This window comes from Anolis sagrei, chromosome 9 (assembly GCF_037176765.1).
Source record: "Anolis sagrei isolate rAnoSag1 chromosome 9, rAnoSag1.mat, whole genome shotgun sequence".
Lineage (NCBI taxonomy): Eukaryota > Metazoa > Chordata > Lepidosauria > Squamata > Dactyloidae > Anolis > Anolis sagrei.
Genome location: NC_090029.1, coordinates 36,561,378 through 36,578,707, shown reverse-complemented (window position 1 = coordinate 36,578,707; position 17,330 = coordinate 36,561,378). Strand labels below are relative to the sequence as shown.

The window sequence follows — 17,330 nt, the reverse complement described above, 5'->3', positions numbered from 1 at the left end:
GACATGATGAGGACCATGGATCAAGATGTAAGGAGAAGTCATAGAAAATCAACTATACTGCAAATGCTTTCTTTGCGTAATGGGTTGAGCCGCCCCTGACCACAACTGAAGGGAGATGTTGACAAGCTGGAATGTGTCCAGAGGAGGAGGACTAAAATGATCAAAGATCTGGAGAATAAGCTCTATGAGGAGCAGCCTAAAGAGCTCAGCCCACAGAAGAGAAGGCTGAGAGGAGACATGATGAGGGCCATGTATAAATATGTAAGGAGAAATCATAGAAAAGAGGGAGCAGGAATTTTTACTGCTTCTTGGCAGAATGGAGTTGGACTGGATGGCCCATGAGGTCTCTTCCAACTCTATCAATCTGTCCAGTGTTGTTTTCTCCAGCACTGGTATGTTTTTCTCTTGAGTGCTTTATATTGTGTCCATTTAGAGCAGGGGTCCTCAAACTAAGGCCCGGGGGCTGGATGTGGCCCTCCAAGGTCATTTAACCCGGCCCTCACTCAGGGTCAACCTATGTCTGAAACGACTTGAAAGCACACAACAACAACAACAACCCTATCTCATCAGCCAAGAGCAGGCCCACAGTTCCCATTGACATACTAATAAGTTTATATTTGTTGAAATTGTTCTTCATTTTAATTATTGTATTGTTTTAAGTGTCTTTTGCACTATAAATTTATTATTATTTATTTGCTTTGCTTCTATACCGCTGTATCTCAAGCCCGAAGACGACTCACAGCAGTTCACAAACAGTAAAAACAGTAGAAACAGCAGTGGTTCCATACAACATATAACAATTGACTTAACACATTATCCATAAATTACCAATAAGCAATTACAATGCACAATTATAACAAAAAAACAACCGTACCCAACCTTCTCATCATCCAAGCGTAGTCCAGGTTCGTCATCCATTGTTCCATTCCTATGTTCCATTACCAGATTGCACTAAATTACTCAAACGCCTGCACAAACATCCAGGTCTTCACCTTTTTGCGGAATACCATTAGAGATGGTGCTAGTCTAATGTCCGTAGGAAGGGCGTTCCACAGCCGAGGAGCCACCACCGAGAAGGCCCTATCTCTCGTCCCCGCCAGATGTGCTTGAGAAGCAGGCGGGATCGAGAGCAGGGTCTCCCCGGAAGATCTCAAAGTCCTGGTGGGTTCATAGGCAGAGATGTGGTCAGATAGGTAGCTTGGGCCGGAACTGTTTAGGGCTTTAAAGGCCAACGCCAGCACTTTGAATTCAGCCCGGTAGCAGATCGGTAGCCAGTGGAGTTGGCGCAACAGGGGGGTTGAGTTGGCGCAAATAAGATATGTGCAGTATTCATAAGAATTCATTCATATTTTTTTTTCAAATTATAATCGGCCCTCCAACAGTTTGAGGGACTGTGACCTGGCCCTCTGATTAAAAAGTTTGAGGACCCCTGATTTAGAGCTTTAAACATTTATGAACATTATTTTTTTAAAAAAAAAAACGAGCCAAAGGATATTTTCACCCAACTCAGCAGCCTCTTCCCCAATATCTCCTTTTGTGGCATCAAGTCTCAGGTCTCTTAGAATTTTGTCTTGCTAAAAAGCAGGAGGACAAGGCCCTCTTAGATCAGAAGAGAAGGTTTGGTGGTGACTCATCTGATACTTTGAGGCATCAGACCAGGAATAGACAGAAGGGCGGAAGATGTCTGAAATGTTCCCTTATTCAATGTCCCACCCCATCTCCTTGAAGGCTCTTATATAAGATGAGAGATTAAAGCAAAAGCAGTTTCTTCCACCAGTGTTATCTAAGTTTCAAAATAGTTTTGCAAGCACATTATGTTGGAACAGGCCACCAAACCAGGCCTCTCACACCTGGCAACCTAATGTTCCTGAGAAGCCTACGAGCACATGATACAAACAACAGACGTCTCCGATTGTTGTTCCCCACCCAGCACCTGCTCTTCATTGGCATGCGGAAGGCAGTCTGCCGTTGTTATAGCTATTGACAGATCTCCCATCCATGAATCCGTTTAATGAGAAGGATCCCTATCTTTCCACATTACCATACACCAAGGACTGCGTGATAGAAATCACATTAGGCCATATCTCCTTCTGTGAAAGAAAAGAGATACAGGGAGGCAGCGTGCTTCTTCTGCAGTGTGGAGACCAAACAGGAATGCTATGGCCAGCCGATGTGTAAATAATGTAGATCAACATTTACACATGCTGCAGATGTGCTGCTGGAGACAGCTGGAGGCAGCGGCTAGGCTGGACTCATCGTATCACAGAAGCTGCAGATGGAGGAAACAGAATGTAACCGATCAGGCCCGTGTGTTTCTACATCTCCGTGAGATGATTCCCTGCCATGACATTTTGTTGGCCTACTCTCTAGTCCCCTGAAAATTCAGCTGGCATCTAGGAGACTATTACTAAGCAAGGCATTAGAGCAGTGTTCCTCAACCTGGGGGTCAGGACCCCTGGAGGGGTCACGAGGGGGTGTCAGAGGGGTCACCAGAGACCACAAGAAAACACAGTATTTTCTGTTGGTCTTGGAGGTTCTGTGTGGGAAGTTTGGCCCAATTCAATCGTTGGCAGGGTTCAGAATGCTCTTTGATTGTAGGTGAACTATAAATCCCAGCAACTACAACTCCCAAATGTCAAAGTATATTTTCTCCAAACCCCACCAGTGATTACTGTTGATGTTGACAGCTTCTTTGACAGCCAGATGTTCTCCACCAGTGACCTATAAACAATAGTTTTCTGGGGATGATCAAGGCTATTTCCAACTTTGCTATCTAAAATTGGTGATTTCCAGGACAAAATAAATGGAAAGATCTAAATGTAAATAATGTGTTCTGTCACTAAGAGAAGAGTTATGTTTTCCAGTCCATTCATATTTGTTGACTGTTGCTCCTTGGTCCTTGTACAGATTCCTCAGGAGAGAGGGAAGGGGGCTTGGGATGCCCATCCCAACCAGGACTTGCCACCATTTATGATGATCCACACAGTCAAAGGCTTTAGAGTAGTCAATGAAGCAGAAATAGATGTTTTTCTGAAACTCCCTGCCTTTCTCCATTATCCAGCATCCGGAAATTGGCAATCTGGTCTCTCGTTCCTCTGCCTTTTCTAAACCCAGCTTGAACATCTGGCCACTCTCTCTCCATGTATTGCTGGAGTCTTCCTTGCAGGATCTTGAGCATTACCTGTACAAGGACCATTATCTGTACAAGGACCAAGTAGCAACAGTAAGAACTGACACGGAACAGGAGACGGGTTCAAGATTGGGAAAGGCGTCCGGCAAGGCTGCATCCTCTCACCCAACCTTTTTAACGTGTATGCAGAACACATCATGCGAGGATGTGCGGGGCTTGAGGAATGCAAAGCTGGGGTGGAAATTGCTGGAAGAAACATGAACAACCTCAGATATGCAGATGACACCACTCTGATGGCCGAAAGCGAGGAGGAGCTGAGGAGCCTTCTAATCAAGGTGAAAGAAGAAAGCGCAAAAGCCGGGTTGCAGCTAAACATAAAAAAAAACAAGATTATGGCAACAAGAATGATTGACAACTGGAAAATAGAGGGAGAAACCGTGGAGGCCGTGACAGGGTTTGTATTTCTAGGTGCAAAGATTACGGCAGATGCAGACTCCGGACAGGAAATCAGGAGACGCTTCCTTCTTGGGAGGAGAGCAATGTCCAATCTCGATAAAACAGTAAAGAGTAGAGACATCAGACTGGCAACAAAGATCCATTGCCTAGTCAAAGCCATGGTCTTCCCTGGAGTCACCTACGGATGTGAGAGCTGGACCTTAGGAAAGGCTGAGCGAAGGAAGAGAGATGCTTTTGAGCTGTGGTGTTGGAGGAAAGTTCTGAGAGTGCCTTGGACTGCGAGAAGATCCAACCAGTCCATCCTCCAGGAAAGAAAGCCCGGCTGATCATTGGAGGGAAGGAGACTAGAGACAAAGTGGAAGTCCTTTGAATGCCACATCATGAGGAGACAGCAAAGCCTAGAGAAGAGAATGATGCTGGGGAAAGTGGAAGGCAAAAGGAAGAGGGGCCGACCAAGGGCAAGGTGGATGGATGGCATCCTTGAAGTGACTGGACGGACCTTGAAGGAGCTGGGGGTGGTGGTGGCCGACAGGGAGCTCTGGCGTGGGCTGGTCTGTGAGGTCACGAAGAGTCGGAGACGACTGAACGAATGAACAACAACAACATATTTGTTGAAGCTTTGACAACCAAGACTGTGATACAGGTAATTTGGAGGTAGGCTGTTCTGACTGTATGCGCTACTCACAATGAAGCTCCAGATACAGCAAGTTCCAGAAAGCAACAAAACACATTCCATTATTATTCTCCCCTGGGAATCATTCTCCTCTCCCTTTAAACTGCCTTCATTTGACGTTATTTTGCAACAGAGAAGATCCAATATACAAAAATAGTTTTGGTAATACTGTGTTACAATCCGATCAACAGTCTTCCCACACACATATACAACACACACACACATACATGCACACACATGGATCAATAGTGTGAGTGTTGTAATTTAGGTGTTCAGTTAGGCAACTGAGTGCCCTCACAAATCTGTGGAAGATTTCTCCTTTTCCCCTTGTTTTTTAAACTCCTTGCACAGCACAACAAGAAGTCACCAAAGGCAGATGGATAAAGCCATTATTAATATTTTAAATGGCATCCCTACTGCCGGGGTTTTGTTTAAGCGTATGCCTCAGTACCTAATTACAAGACCTTAATTTGTTTTCTGGAGCACAACATAAATAAAGGTGCACACGATTACCCTCAACCGCGTACAATCACGCACCTACCTACAGGCTAGCTCAGCAAGGGATTGCAAAGCAATCACAGCCCATTACCTGGCAGCCTGTTGCAGCAGCAGGAAAGGGCAAGGAAGCAGAGTTGGGGTGGGAAAAGATTACAGAGCCGTGAGTGGCAGATTGTGGATATACGCCTATCAATGGCTACTAGTCCTGATGGCTAAATGCTGGCTCCAGGACGAGAGTCACGCTCTTCCTAATAAGCAGCAGTGACTCTTGTTGAGCATGGAGGAGTTCCTCTGCCCCATTCGGCCATGCAGGAGCGTCCAGTCCAAGCACTCCTGATCAATGACCACCATCCAGCCTTTGTTGACAAATCTCCAGAGCAGGCATGTAGCCGGGGGAGGGGGGGCCCTTGAGGGGCTTCAGCCCCCCCCCCCGAAATTCTGATGGTGGTTCGCGAAAAGGCCTTAAAGGTGCATTATTTAAACTGTTATGTTTATTCATATCATGATCTGATCACCATAATCAATATATCCCATATGCATGGGGGTATTATTGGGGTAACGATACAAAAGGTTTGCTAGGGTAGACCCTCTTTCACTCAGACTCAGCCCCCACCCGAAACTCAGCCACCCCGAAACACCCCCCCTGAAAAAAATTTACCCCCCCCCCCCCCCCGGAAACGAAATCCTGGCTACGGGCCTGCTCCAGAGAATACGAATGCAGTATTCTTCACTCTCAAGCAGTTCGTACTGTCAGGAAGTTCTTCCTAATATTCACATGGAATATTTTTTTCTTGTAGTTTGAATCTTAGCAGCTTTCTTTAGCCAGTGTTGCTGGCACAAGTTCAGAAGTCAGTGTCTTGGAATGGCCTCTCACCTGCAACTTACCTAGGAGATTAGGGTCATTTTTCTGTGTCTTGGGGAGACAGCTGTCTAGAAGTTCTACTATCAGCCTATCCCATATCAATTTGTGTTATTGAATGCTTTCATCGCCAGAATCACTGGCTTGCTGTGAGTTTTCTGAGCTGTACGACTATCTTCCAGAAGCATTCTCTCCTGACATTTCACACACATCTATGGAGCCCCCGGTGGCGCAGTGGGTTGAACTCCTGTGCAGGCAGGACTGAAGACCAACAGGTCGCAGGTTCGAATCCAGGGAGAGGCGGATGAGCTCCCTCTATCAGCTCCAGCTCCTCATACGGGGACATGAGAGAAGCCTCCCACAAGGATGATAAAAACATCAAATCATCCGGGAGTCCCCTGGGCAATTTCCTTGCAGATGGCCAATTCTCTCACACCAGAAGCGACTTGCAGTTTCTCAATTTGCTCCTGGTACAACAAAAAAAAACCCCACATCTATGGCTGGCATCATCAGAGGCTGTGAGATCTGTTGGAAACTAGGCAACCAAGGTTTATATATCTGTACAATATCCAGGATGGGAGAAAGAACTCTTGTCTGTTGGAGGCAGGTGTGAATGTTGCAGTTGGCCAGCTTGATTAGCACTGAATGGCCTTGCAGCTTTAAAGCCTGGCTGTTTCCTAAACGGTTCAGGACCTGCCTATCTGCTCTAAACGGTTCAGGACCTGCCTATCTGTGCAACCGCCTCCTCCGCTAGGAGCCCACACGGTCCTTAAGATCTTCCGGGGATGCCCTTCTCTCGCTCCCACCCCCGTCTCAGGGCATTCTCGGTGGTGGCCCCTCCGTCTCTGGAACTCCCTCCCTAGGGAGATTAGGCAGGCACCCTCCCTAGCCACATTCTGCAAGGAACTAAAGACGTGGATGTTTCATTGTGCCTAAACTTTTCCTAAACTTTTATCACCTCTTCTGGGATGTTGCAGTCCATCAATATTTTTCTTGAATGGTGGTGCCTAGAATTGGACATAGGTGAGGTCTGACCAAAACAAAGTAGTGTGGAGATACTATTTTTTTCAGTGTGGATGTTGCCAAAGAATTGTGCTGAGTTTTTTTAGCTGCCACCTCAGATTTCAGGTCTACGAACCACCAGTGTTGCAATGGGTTAAACCCTTGTGCCGGCAGGACTGAAGACCTACAGGTCGCAGATTCGAATCTGGGGAGTGCGCAGGTGAGCTCCCTCTGTCAGTTCCAGCTCCCCATGTGGGGACATGAGAGAATCCTCCCAACAAGGATGGTAAAACATCAAAACATCCGGGCTTCCCCTGGGCAACGTCCTTGCAGACGGCCAATTCTCTCACACCAGAAGCGACTTGCAGTTTCTCAAGTCGCTCTGACACACACACACAAAAGCTTGTGGTCTATTAAGACCCTTGATCCTTTTTGCATGTAGTTATCAAGCCAGGGCTTGTCTCTTTGATATTCCTGCACTTCATTTTTATTGTCTAAACGTGGTGCTTTACATTCACCAATGCTGAAATTCATTTGGGCACTCACATAAATTGTATTCATTGGCGTCATTCCTTTTAACATGAGAGGTTATATGGCTATGACCGAAATGCAATGCTGCATCCTTCCCGCATCCTCCCTACAAGCTCTCCAATCCCAGAGCTCAGTGGCAACACTATCCAGTTCGCAACTAAGACCCTCATTGAACTGCAGCTCACGAAACCATCCTCACGCTGCTGGATTGGGACATTTTTCTTTGATCTCACCAGCTACTCTACTCCGTTTCTGCTGCTCAGAACTCCAAAGAGAGTGATATTTCCTCTAATCCTTTTATCCTCAGCTCCTCGGTGCGGCACCTACGGAAAATGTCAAGCCCTTGGCAAGCTGAGCTCTATGCAGGGCGGCAGCTGGCTGAAAACAGGAAGGGAGGCATCCCAGCGCCAGCACACTTTCACGGCCGTTTTCTCACAGACCGTCCCAGAAGACTTCCAGATGTCCAGTGCCCTCTCTCTGGCCGAAGGATGAGGCTGCCAGACTCCAAGAGAGATGGGGTTCATAAGGAACAAGAATGGACCAATTCTTGGCACCACAATTGAAGAGAGATATTGACAAGCTGGAATGTGTCCAGAGGAGGGTGACTAAAATGATCAAGAGTCTGGAGAACAAGCCCTATGAGGAGCGGCTTGGGGAGCTGGGCATGTTTAGCCTGAAGAAGAGAAGGCTGAGAGGGGATATGATAGCCATGTATAAATATGTGAGAGGAAGCCACAGGGAGGAGGAGGGAGCAAGCTTGTTTTCTGTTTCCCTGGAGACTAGGACGCAAGGGAACAATGGCTTCAAACTACAAGAGAGGAGATTCCATCTGAACATGAGGAAGAACTTCCTGACTGTGAGAGCCGTTCAGCAGTGGAACTCTCTGCCCCGGAGTGTGGTGTTGGCTCCTTCTTTGGAAGCTTTTAAGCAGAGGCTGGATGGCCATTTGTCAGGGGTGATTTGAATGCAATATTCCTGCTTCTTGGCAGAATGGGGTTGGACTGGATGATGGCCCAGGAGGTCTCTTCCAACTCTTTGATTCTATGATTCTATGATTCTATGGACGAGGCAACTCCCAAAATAAAACACAAATAGAAAAACAAAACAAAACAGACTAGTTCAAGATTGGGAAAGGAGTGCGGCAAGGCTGTATACTCTCGCCCTGCCTATTCAACTTGTATACAGAACACATTATGCAATAAAGCAGCGATAGGAAACGTTACCAGGCCAATTAGATTTGATGCAGATGACCAAGATGGTTTTAAACAGTGTATTTTAATACTGAGATAATTTTTTAAAAGGTTTATGTATGAATATAATGAATTTTTCTTCCGACATTTAATGTTTGCCTTATATATACTGTTCTCTGTCCAGAGGCAGCCCTAGGTAATTTTCAACGGTAAGCAAACATTATATTTATTTATTTATTTACTGCATTTATATACCGCGATTCTCAGCCCGAGGGCGACTCATCGCGGTGTACAACATAAAAAGACACAAGTGCAAATTACAAAACATATCATTATCAAAAAACATCTTATCAAAAACATCAGCATTATTACAAAATTTCTACTACATTCCGAATCATCTCATCGGCAACCCACAATCCGATATCATTTCCGTTGTTCCATTCCTATGGTCAAATTACCAGTCATTGCACTTCTTGGTCAAATGCCTTCTTAAATAGCCAGGTCTTTAGCTTCCTGCGGAATATCAACAGGGAGGGGGCTAGCCTGATGTCCACGGGAAGGGTGTTCCACAGCCGAGGAGCCACCACCGAGAAGGCCCTATCTCTCGTCCCCGCCAGCCGTGCCTGTGACGCAGGCGGGATCGAGAGCAGGGCCTCCCCGGAAGATCTCAAAGTCCTGGTGGGCTCATAGGCCGAGAGGCGGTCAGTTAGGTATCTTGGGCCGGAACCGTTTAGGGCTTTATAGGCCAATGCCAGCACCTTGAATTGAGCCCGGTAGCTGAATTGAGCCCGGTATATATTTTCTGTTCGTCGTGGGAGTTGTGTGTGCCATATTTGTACATATTGTATATATTTATTTATCTACCGCTCTATCTCCCCAAGGGGACTCAGAGCGGTTTCCAAGTAACATAATCAATACATACAAAGAAAACAGCATAAACATAACATTAACAAGACAATATAAGCATTAAAAACCACATTGGCATATATATATATATATATATATATATATATATATATATATATAAAATAATCCTGCCTGGTCAAGGCAGTTCAACAGGCCGGACCGGGCTAGTGCGATTTTAGAGGGCCCGGGAAATTAGGTAGAGTCTATGGATGTAAATTTCCAGGGCCTTATAGAAAGAAGTGACCTGGGTAATTGGTAGAAAAAGATATGGCCAATTTCAACAGTATCTGGGGCAGAGCTAGAACTAGTCGTTCTCAAAGGTTTGTTTAAACCACCAGGTCTTCAGGCTCTTACGAAAGGAGGGGAGGGACAGGGACTGTCTTATTTCTCCAGGAAGGGTGTTCCAGAGATGGGGGCCACCACCGAGAAGGCCCTCTCTCTCGTCCCCACCAACTGTGCTTGCTTACAGTTCCGTGGATCTCTATACAGAATTTTTGGATTTTCTCGCACGTCCACCATAGATGGAAGAAGGTGCCTTTCTTTTCTTGGCATTTCCAACAGGCTTTGGAGACATTCTTATAATATTTTGCCAATTTACTAGGAGTGATGTACCGCTGGAAGATCTTAAAGTTTGCGCCGGTTCATAGAGGGAGATGCAATTGCGAAGATAGACAGGCCCCGAACCATTTAGGGCTTTATAGGTCATAACCTGATCCTTGAATTTGGCTCGGCAACTTATTGGCAGCCAGTGAAGCTGCTTTAAAAGGGATGTTGTATGCTTGCTATAGTTTGCTCCAGTAAAGAGCCTAGCTGCTGCCATTGTACCAGTTGAAGCTTCTGGGCTGTCTTCAAGGGCAGCCCCACGTAGAGCGCATTGCTTCGCAGGCAGGTCTGGTGGGGACAAGGGACAGGGCCTTTTCTGTGGTGGCCCCCTGACTTTGTAATAATAATAATAATAATAATAATAATAATAATAATAATTGCAACAGTCCAATCTGGATGTAACCAAGGCATGGACCACGCTGGCTGCATCTCCATCCCCCTCCCCCCGCCCTTCCAAAAACTGAAACAAAAGCAACATCTCTATGAGGCTAAAGAGCAAAATCTTAAAAGAGAGACAGAGCGATAATTTCCAGCCCCCCTTTCCATCAAGAGAAAACTGCCTTTCACTCTGGACGGACTCCGTCAATAGCTTCTAGTGAAAAGTAACCGTATCATCACCTGTTTCCCATTTCACATCCTTGTTTAATGAGTACGTAATTAAGAGCCCGAGTCGTCCGCCATGTGCCTGAGGTCCAAGGAGGAGGGAGAGAACCTCCCAATAGCTCTTGCCTTGCAGTTACGTGAATGAACAGACAAGTCCCAGCCTGTGTGGCAAAGATGCATCGCTGCCCTCCCCTGCCCTCCCCCATGGCATCCCCTTGAACCCTGCGCTGAAAAGGGAAACTTCTCACTGGCCACTTAAAGGGTGTTAATGAGGAGCCGCTCATTAGCACGGCAATCAAAGTTGCCTTGGTTATTAAGATAGCTAAATCTGCCAGCTGCCCAGCGGGGATGAACCGTTCGATTCTCCGGTTCTCCATCACTCCCCAGCTGCTTTGATTTCCCTTTTTTCTCTCTCTCTTTAATTTTGCTTCCCATCACACTCGCAGCTCTCCATGCTTATCTCAATGCCCTCCTCCCACCTTCCCCCACCCAGAATGACCTTTCGGGGAAAGCAGCGTTAGCACCCGACAGAAGGGAGAGGAGCCAACCTACTCACATGTAGCGCAGGTGAGGGTTCTTGTCGAACGCACGTGGCTGGATGCTTCGGAGCCCTGAGTTCTTGATTGTCCTGCAAAGGTGGAAAACGACAACAATGGAAGAATGGTCAGTGGTGACCAGGCATGTCAAGGAAGCTATTGCACAAAGCTTGCAAAGAACGAGTGACAAATCATTAGACAGCTTTGAAACAGAGGCTGGATGGCCATCTGTCAGGGGTGATTTGAATGCAATATTCCTGCTTCTTGGCAGAATGGGGTTGGACTGGATGGCCCAGGAGGTCTCTTCCAACTCTAGGATTCTATGATTCTAGGATTCTATGACATAGGAAATTGCTATTCATTAAAATTAAGGCATAGGTAAAGGTAAAAGTAAAGGCTTCCCCCTGACATTAAGTCCAGTCATGTCCAACTCTGGGGTGTGGTGCTCATCTCCATTTCTAAGCCAAAGAGCCGGCATTGTCAATAGACACCTCCAAGGTCATGTGGCCAGCATGACAGCATGCAGCGCCATTACCTTCCCGCCGAAGCTGTACCTTGATTGGAAGGTATTTCCAGACACAGAATCCTAAGAAGAGTTCTGTGTATATAAACCTCACTTGCCTAGTTTCCAACAGACCTCACAACCTCTGAGGATGCCTGCCATAGATGTGGCAGGTGTCAGGAGAGAATGCTTCTGGAACATCGCCATATAGCCAGAAAAACACACAACAACCCAGTATTTTTTTAAAAAAAAAAACCCTCTAGATTCATGACAGTAAATAAAGAACAACACTAAAAACTGGGGAATTTCAGACAGGAAACAATCAGGGCTAGCTAACACATCCCAACAAAAGATTCCCCCAGGCAGGAAGCAGCCAGGTTTTGAAGCTGCAAGACTATTCAGTGCTAATCAAGGTGGCCAATTATAACATTCACACTTGCCTCAAGTAGACAAGAGTTCTTTCTTTCTCCCACCCTGGACATTCCACAGATATATATATATATATATATATATATATATATATATATATATACACACACCTCACTTGCCTAGTTTCCAACAGACCTCACAACCTCTGAAGATACCTGCCATAGATGTGGGTGAAACATCAGGAGAGAATACTTCTAGAACATGACAATTCAGCCAGGAAAACACACAACAACTCAGTATTTAAAAAACTCTAGATTCGCGACAGTAAATAAAAAAACACTACAAAAAAAACCTGAGGAATTTCAGACAGGAAACATTCAGGGCTAGCCAACACATCCCAACAAAAGATTCCCCCAGGCAGGAAGAAGCCAGGCTTTGAAGTTGCAAGACTATTCAGTGCTCATCAAGATGTCCAATTGCAACATTCGCAATGTATTGTCGAAGGCTTTCGTGGCTGGAATCACTGGGTTGTTGTAGGTTTTTTCGGGCTGTATAGCCATGGTCTAGAGGCATTCTCTCCTGACGTTTCACCTGCATCTATGGCAAGCATCCTCAGAGGTACACTACCTCTGAGGATGCTTGCCATAGATGCAGGCGAAACGTCAGGAGAGAATGCCTCTAGACCATGGCCATACAGCCTGAAAAAACCTACAACCCTGCAACATTCACACTTTCCTCAAGCAGACAAGAGTTCTTTCTCCCACCCTGGACATTCCACAGATCTATATATAAACCTCACTTTCCTAGTTTCCAACAGACTTCACAACCTCTGAAGATGCCTGCCATAGATGTGGGTGAAATGTCAGGAGAGAATGCTTCTGGAAGATGGCCATACAGCCCGGAAAACTCACAGCAACACTATTTTTATTTTCTTTTACAGGAATAAGTTGTGTGTGGTCTTGATAAACTAAAGATGGGAAAACAGCCTTGGAGGGCTAAGGTTAAACAACTGAAGGTGCTTATGTGGAGAATTCCTTGGGAACACATTTACTTAGTAAGCTGAAGTTTCAGGGAAGTTGGGCGAAGTGGCTTCTTTCTGCTGACCTGCGATCAGAAGGCCAGCACTGCAGTTTCATTTCTGTGTTCTGCCCTAAAGCAAAAGACATTGTGCAGGTGTGGGACTTGGGGACGTTTACATTGTCTGCTGCTCAAGGCAGGAGCTTCACCTTGCCTTTGTTCAAGACCTTCAAAGGTGTGTCGTGAGTTTGGAGATGGGTTGGAAAGCAGGCAGACAATAGGAAAGGGCCGTTGTCTGGACTAGAATACACAGCAACTAAAAGGCTCAAATCAGAGTCAGCAGCTTTAAAGAATCAGATAGGGCCCTAATGGTTTCTCTTGTTGTCTAGTGCTTCAGACATGGCATGAATGCAACACTCTGAACACCTTCCATTTTTAAAAAATCGAGAAACTACAAGTTGCTTTCGGTGTGAGAGAATTGACTGTCTGCAGAGACATTGCCTGGGGGATGCCTGGGTATGTTACCATCTTGTGAGAGGTTTCTCTCATATTCCCACATGGGGAGCTGGAGCTGACAAATGGGAGCTCACCCTGTCTCGTGGATTCAAACCACTGAACTTCAGGTCAGCAGTTCAGCTGGCACAAGGCTCCTAATAGCTCCATGATTATGGCAGAATCCACCAAAAAGCACTGAAGGCAAAGGTACCGGATCCCATCTGATGGGATCACTGTGCTGTAGGCTATATCTCAGAAGAAGAATGGCAAAGCCACCTCTGAGTATTCCCTGCCTAAGAAAAAACTAGAGAAATTAATGGGGTCAGGTAACTGGAAGGCACATGCATGCACAAGCACACAATCCATGATTTGAAGGTATTTCTGGACACTGGACCCTAAGAAGAGATAGCGACTGCCAAGTGTTACCATCTTGTGGGAGGTTTCTCTCATGTTCCCACATGGGGAGCTGGAGCTGACAAATGGGAGCTCACCCTGTCTCGTGGATTCAAACCACTGAACTTCAGGTCAGCAGTTCAGCTGGCACAAGGTTCCTAATAGCTCCATGATTATGGCAGAATCCACCAAAAAGCACTGAAGGCAAAGGTACCGGATCCCATCTAATGGGATCACTGGATGGGAGACTGACAACAAATTCCAAGTGCTGTCGGCTATATCTCAGAAGAAGAATGGCAAAGCCACCTCTGAGTATCCCTTGCCTAAGAAAAACTAGTGAAATTAATGGGGCCAGGTAACTTGAAGGCACATGCATGCACAAGCACACAATCCATGCTTTGAAGGTATTTCTGAACACTGGACCCTAAGAAGAGATAGCGACTCGCAAGTGTTACCATCTTGTGGGAGGTTTCTCTCATATTCCCACATGGGGAGCTGGAGCTGACAAATGGGAGCTCACCCTGTCTCGTGGATTCAAACCACTGAACTTCAGGTCAGCAGTTCAGCTGGCACAAGGCTCCTAATAGCTCCATGATTATGGCAGAATCCACCAAAAAGCACTGAAGGCAAAGGTACCGGATCCCATCTAATGGGATCACTGGATGGGAGGCTGACAACAAATTCCAAGTGCTGTTGGCTATATTTCAGAGGAAGAATGGCTAAGCCACCTCTGAGTATTCCCTGCCTAAGAAAAACTACTGAAATTAATGGGGTCAGGTAACTGGAAGGCACATGCATGCACAAGCACACAATCCATGATTTGAAGATAATTCTGGACATGGAACCCCAAGAAGAGATAGCGAGGGGCTTGCTCATTGGCTGCAAGAGGGGCCTTTATGGTGGCTATAATTTATTTTACTTATTTATATTCTGACATTTATTAGAAACAGGACTGAAGAGGGGTTGGGGTAAAATCTGGAGCAGATTCAGATAAAAGCATGTATATACAGGGTTAGTCAAAATGCATAGGCCAATAAGCCATTCAATTGAATGGCTTATTGGCCTATGCATTTTGACTAACCCTGTATTTAGGACTAGCCACTCCTGCCATGCGTTGCTGTGGCCCATTCTGTGTATATGTGTTTTGTGTGTGCGTATGTGTGTATATATATTTGTGTATGTGTGTGTGTGTGTGTATATATATATATATATATATATATATATATATATATGGTTTTGTGCATGCGCTGTAAAGTGTGTGGGTTTTTTTTTTGCTTTTTAAGTCACTTCTGCTGTGTTTTTCAGTGTTGTTATGAGTGATGGTCACTTGTTGGCCTGATAGGTGTTTTGTGTCCAAATTTGGTGTCCATTCTTCCAGTGGTTTTTGAGTTATGTTAATCCCATAAACGAACATTACGTTTTTATTTATATAGACTAGCTGTCCCCTTCTACATATTGCTGTGGCCCAGTATGGTTATCTGGAAAATAAAGTAATGAGAAAGTGTTGGTTTCTAATATATGTAATTTCTTTACACTTGTGGGTAAATAGTATTTGATTACGTTTTCTTGCCCTGGTGAAGGAGTTGGACTGGATGGCCTTAAGTATTTTCTGTTGGTTATAGGGGTTCTATGTGGGTAGTTTGCCCCAATTCTATCGTTCGTGGAGTTCAGAATGCTCTTTGACTGTAGGTGAACTATAAATCCCAGCAACTACAACTCCCAAATGTCAAGGTCTATTTCCATTTGTGTTCCTAGTTGGGCATATGGAGTATTCATGCCAAGTTTGGTCCTGATCCATCATTGTTTGAGTCCACAGTGCTCTATGGATGTAGGTGTACTACAACTCCCATACCCAATGTCAATGCCCCCCAAACCCTTCTAGTATTGTTTGTTGGTCATGGGAGTCCTGTGTGCCATGTTTGGTTCAATTCCATCATTGGTGGAGTTCAGAATGCTCTTTGATTGTAGAATAACTATAAATCCCAGCAACTACAACTCCCAAATGACAAACCCTTTTTTTGAGTGACGGTAACACCAAGGGTTAGTAGGTGTCTTGTGGCCAAATTTGGCAGCAATTCGTCTAATGGTGTTTGAGTTATGTTAATCCCACAAACGAACATTACATTTTTATTTATATAGATAGTGTTGTCAAAGGCTTTCATGGCTAGAATCATTGGGTTGCTGTGAGTTTTCTGGGATGTATGGCCATATTCCGGAAGCATTCTCTCCTGACATTCCGGAAGCATTCTCTCCTGACATTTCACCCACATTCTATGGCAGGCATCCTCAGAGGTTGTGAGGTCTTTTTTAAACTAGGCAAATGAGGTTTATATATCTGTGGAATAATGTCCAGGATGGGAAAAAAACTCTTGCCTGCTTGAGGCAAGTGTGAATGTTGCAGTTATATTACTGTTGAAAGGTTATTATCTATCGAAGGAAAAACACCAATGAATTAAACATATTCACTGAAAATCAAGAAATAAAACCAGTACAATGGGTTGTTGTAGGTTTTTTGGGCTATATGGGCATGTTCTAGAACAGTGTTTCTCAACCTGGGTGTCAGGACCCCTGAGGGGGTCATGAAGGGGTGTCAGAGGGGTCACCAAGGACCATCACAAAACACAGTATTTCCTGTTGGTCATGGGGGTTCTGTATGGGAAGTTTGTCCCAATTCTATCATTGGTGGGGTTCAGAATGTTTTTTAATTATAGGTGAACTATAAATTCCAGCAACCACAACTCCAAATGACAAGGTCTATTTCCCCAAAACTCCACCATTGTTCACATTTGGGCATATTGAGTATCTGTGCCAAGTTTGGTTTAAGTCAATCATTGTTTGAGTCCTTGATGTAGGTGAACTACAACTCCAAAACTAAAGGTCAATGCCAAACCCTTCCAGTAATTTTCTGTTGGCCATGGGAATTCTGTGTGCCAAGTTGGGTTCAATTCCATCCTTAGTGGGGTTCAGAATGCTCTTTGATTGTAGGTGATCTATAAATCCCAGTAACTACAACTTCCAAATGACAAAATCAACCCCCCCCCCAACCCCATCAGTATTCAAATATGGGCATATCGGATATTTGTACCAAATTTGATCCAGTAAATGAAAATCCATCCTGCATATCAGATATTTACATTATGATTCATAACAAGTAGCAAAATTACATTTATGAAGTAGCAATGGAAATAATGTTATGGTTGGGGGTCACCACAACAGGAGGAACTGTATTAAGGGGTCGCGGCATTAGGAATGTTGAGAAACACTGTTCTAGAAGCATTATCTCCTGACGTTTCGCCTGCATCTATGGCAAGCATCCTCAGAGTTAGTGAGGTCTGTACAGTTTATAGCACTTTCCTTACAGAGATTTGGTTGCCTAAATCTTGTTGTGAAGAGGACAAGAAAGGGAGAGTCAGCCTAAGTTCTCCTAGAAGGGAGCCTGGAGCACCTAAGCAAGGAAGTCTTGTTCCATTCCCTCCTGTGAGGGTGGCATGGCCAAAACAAAGGCCTCCCCAAAAGCTCCCTCAGGCTAATAAGGGGGCAGAGGTGGCCCAGGCTCAAAGATGAATA

General features: G+C 45.2%; 1 protein-coding gene across 3 annotated transcripts in view; it reads right to left on the bottom strand.

Moving 5' to 3' along the window:
* Window positions 1-17,330, bottom strand: part of NTRK3 (neurotrophic receptor tyrosine kinase 3) — an 850,080-nt gene that overhangs the window by 606,739 nt on the left and 226,011 nt on the right. For all 3 annotated transcript variants that reach the window (XM_060755167.2, XM_067471458.1, XM_060755166.2), the window contains exon 3: window positions 11,008-11,079. In XM_060755167.2, the coding sequence (XP_060611150.2) occupies window positions 11,008-11,079 (72 nt within the window). The remainder of the gene's footprint in view (window positions 1-11,007; window positions 11,080-17,330) is intronic.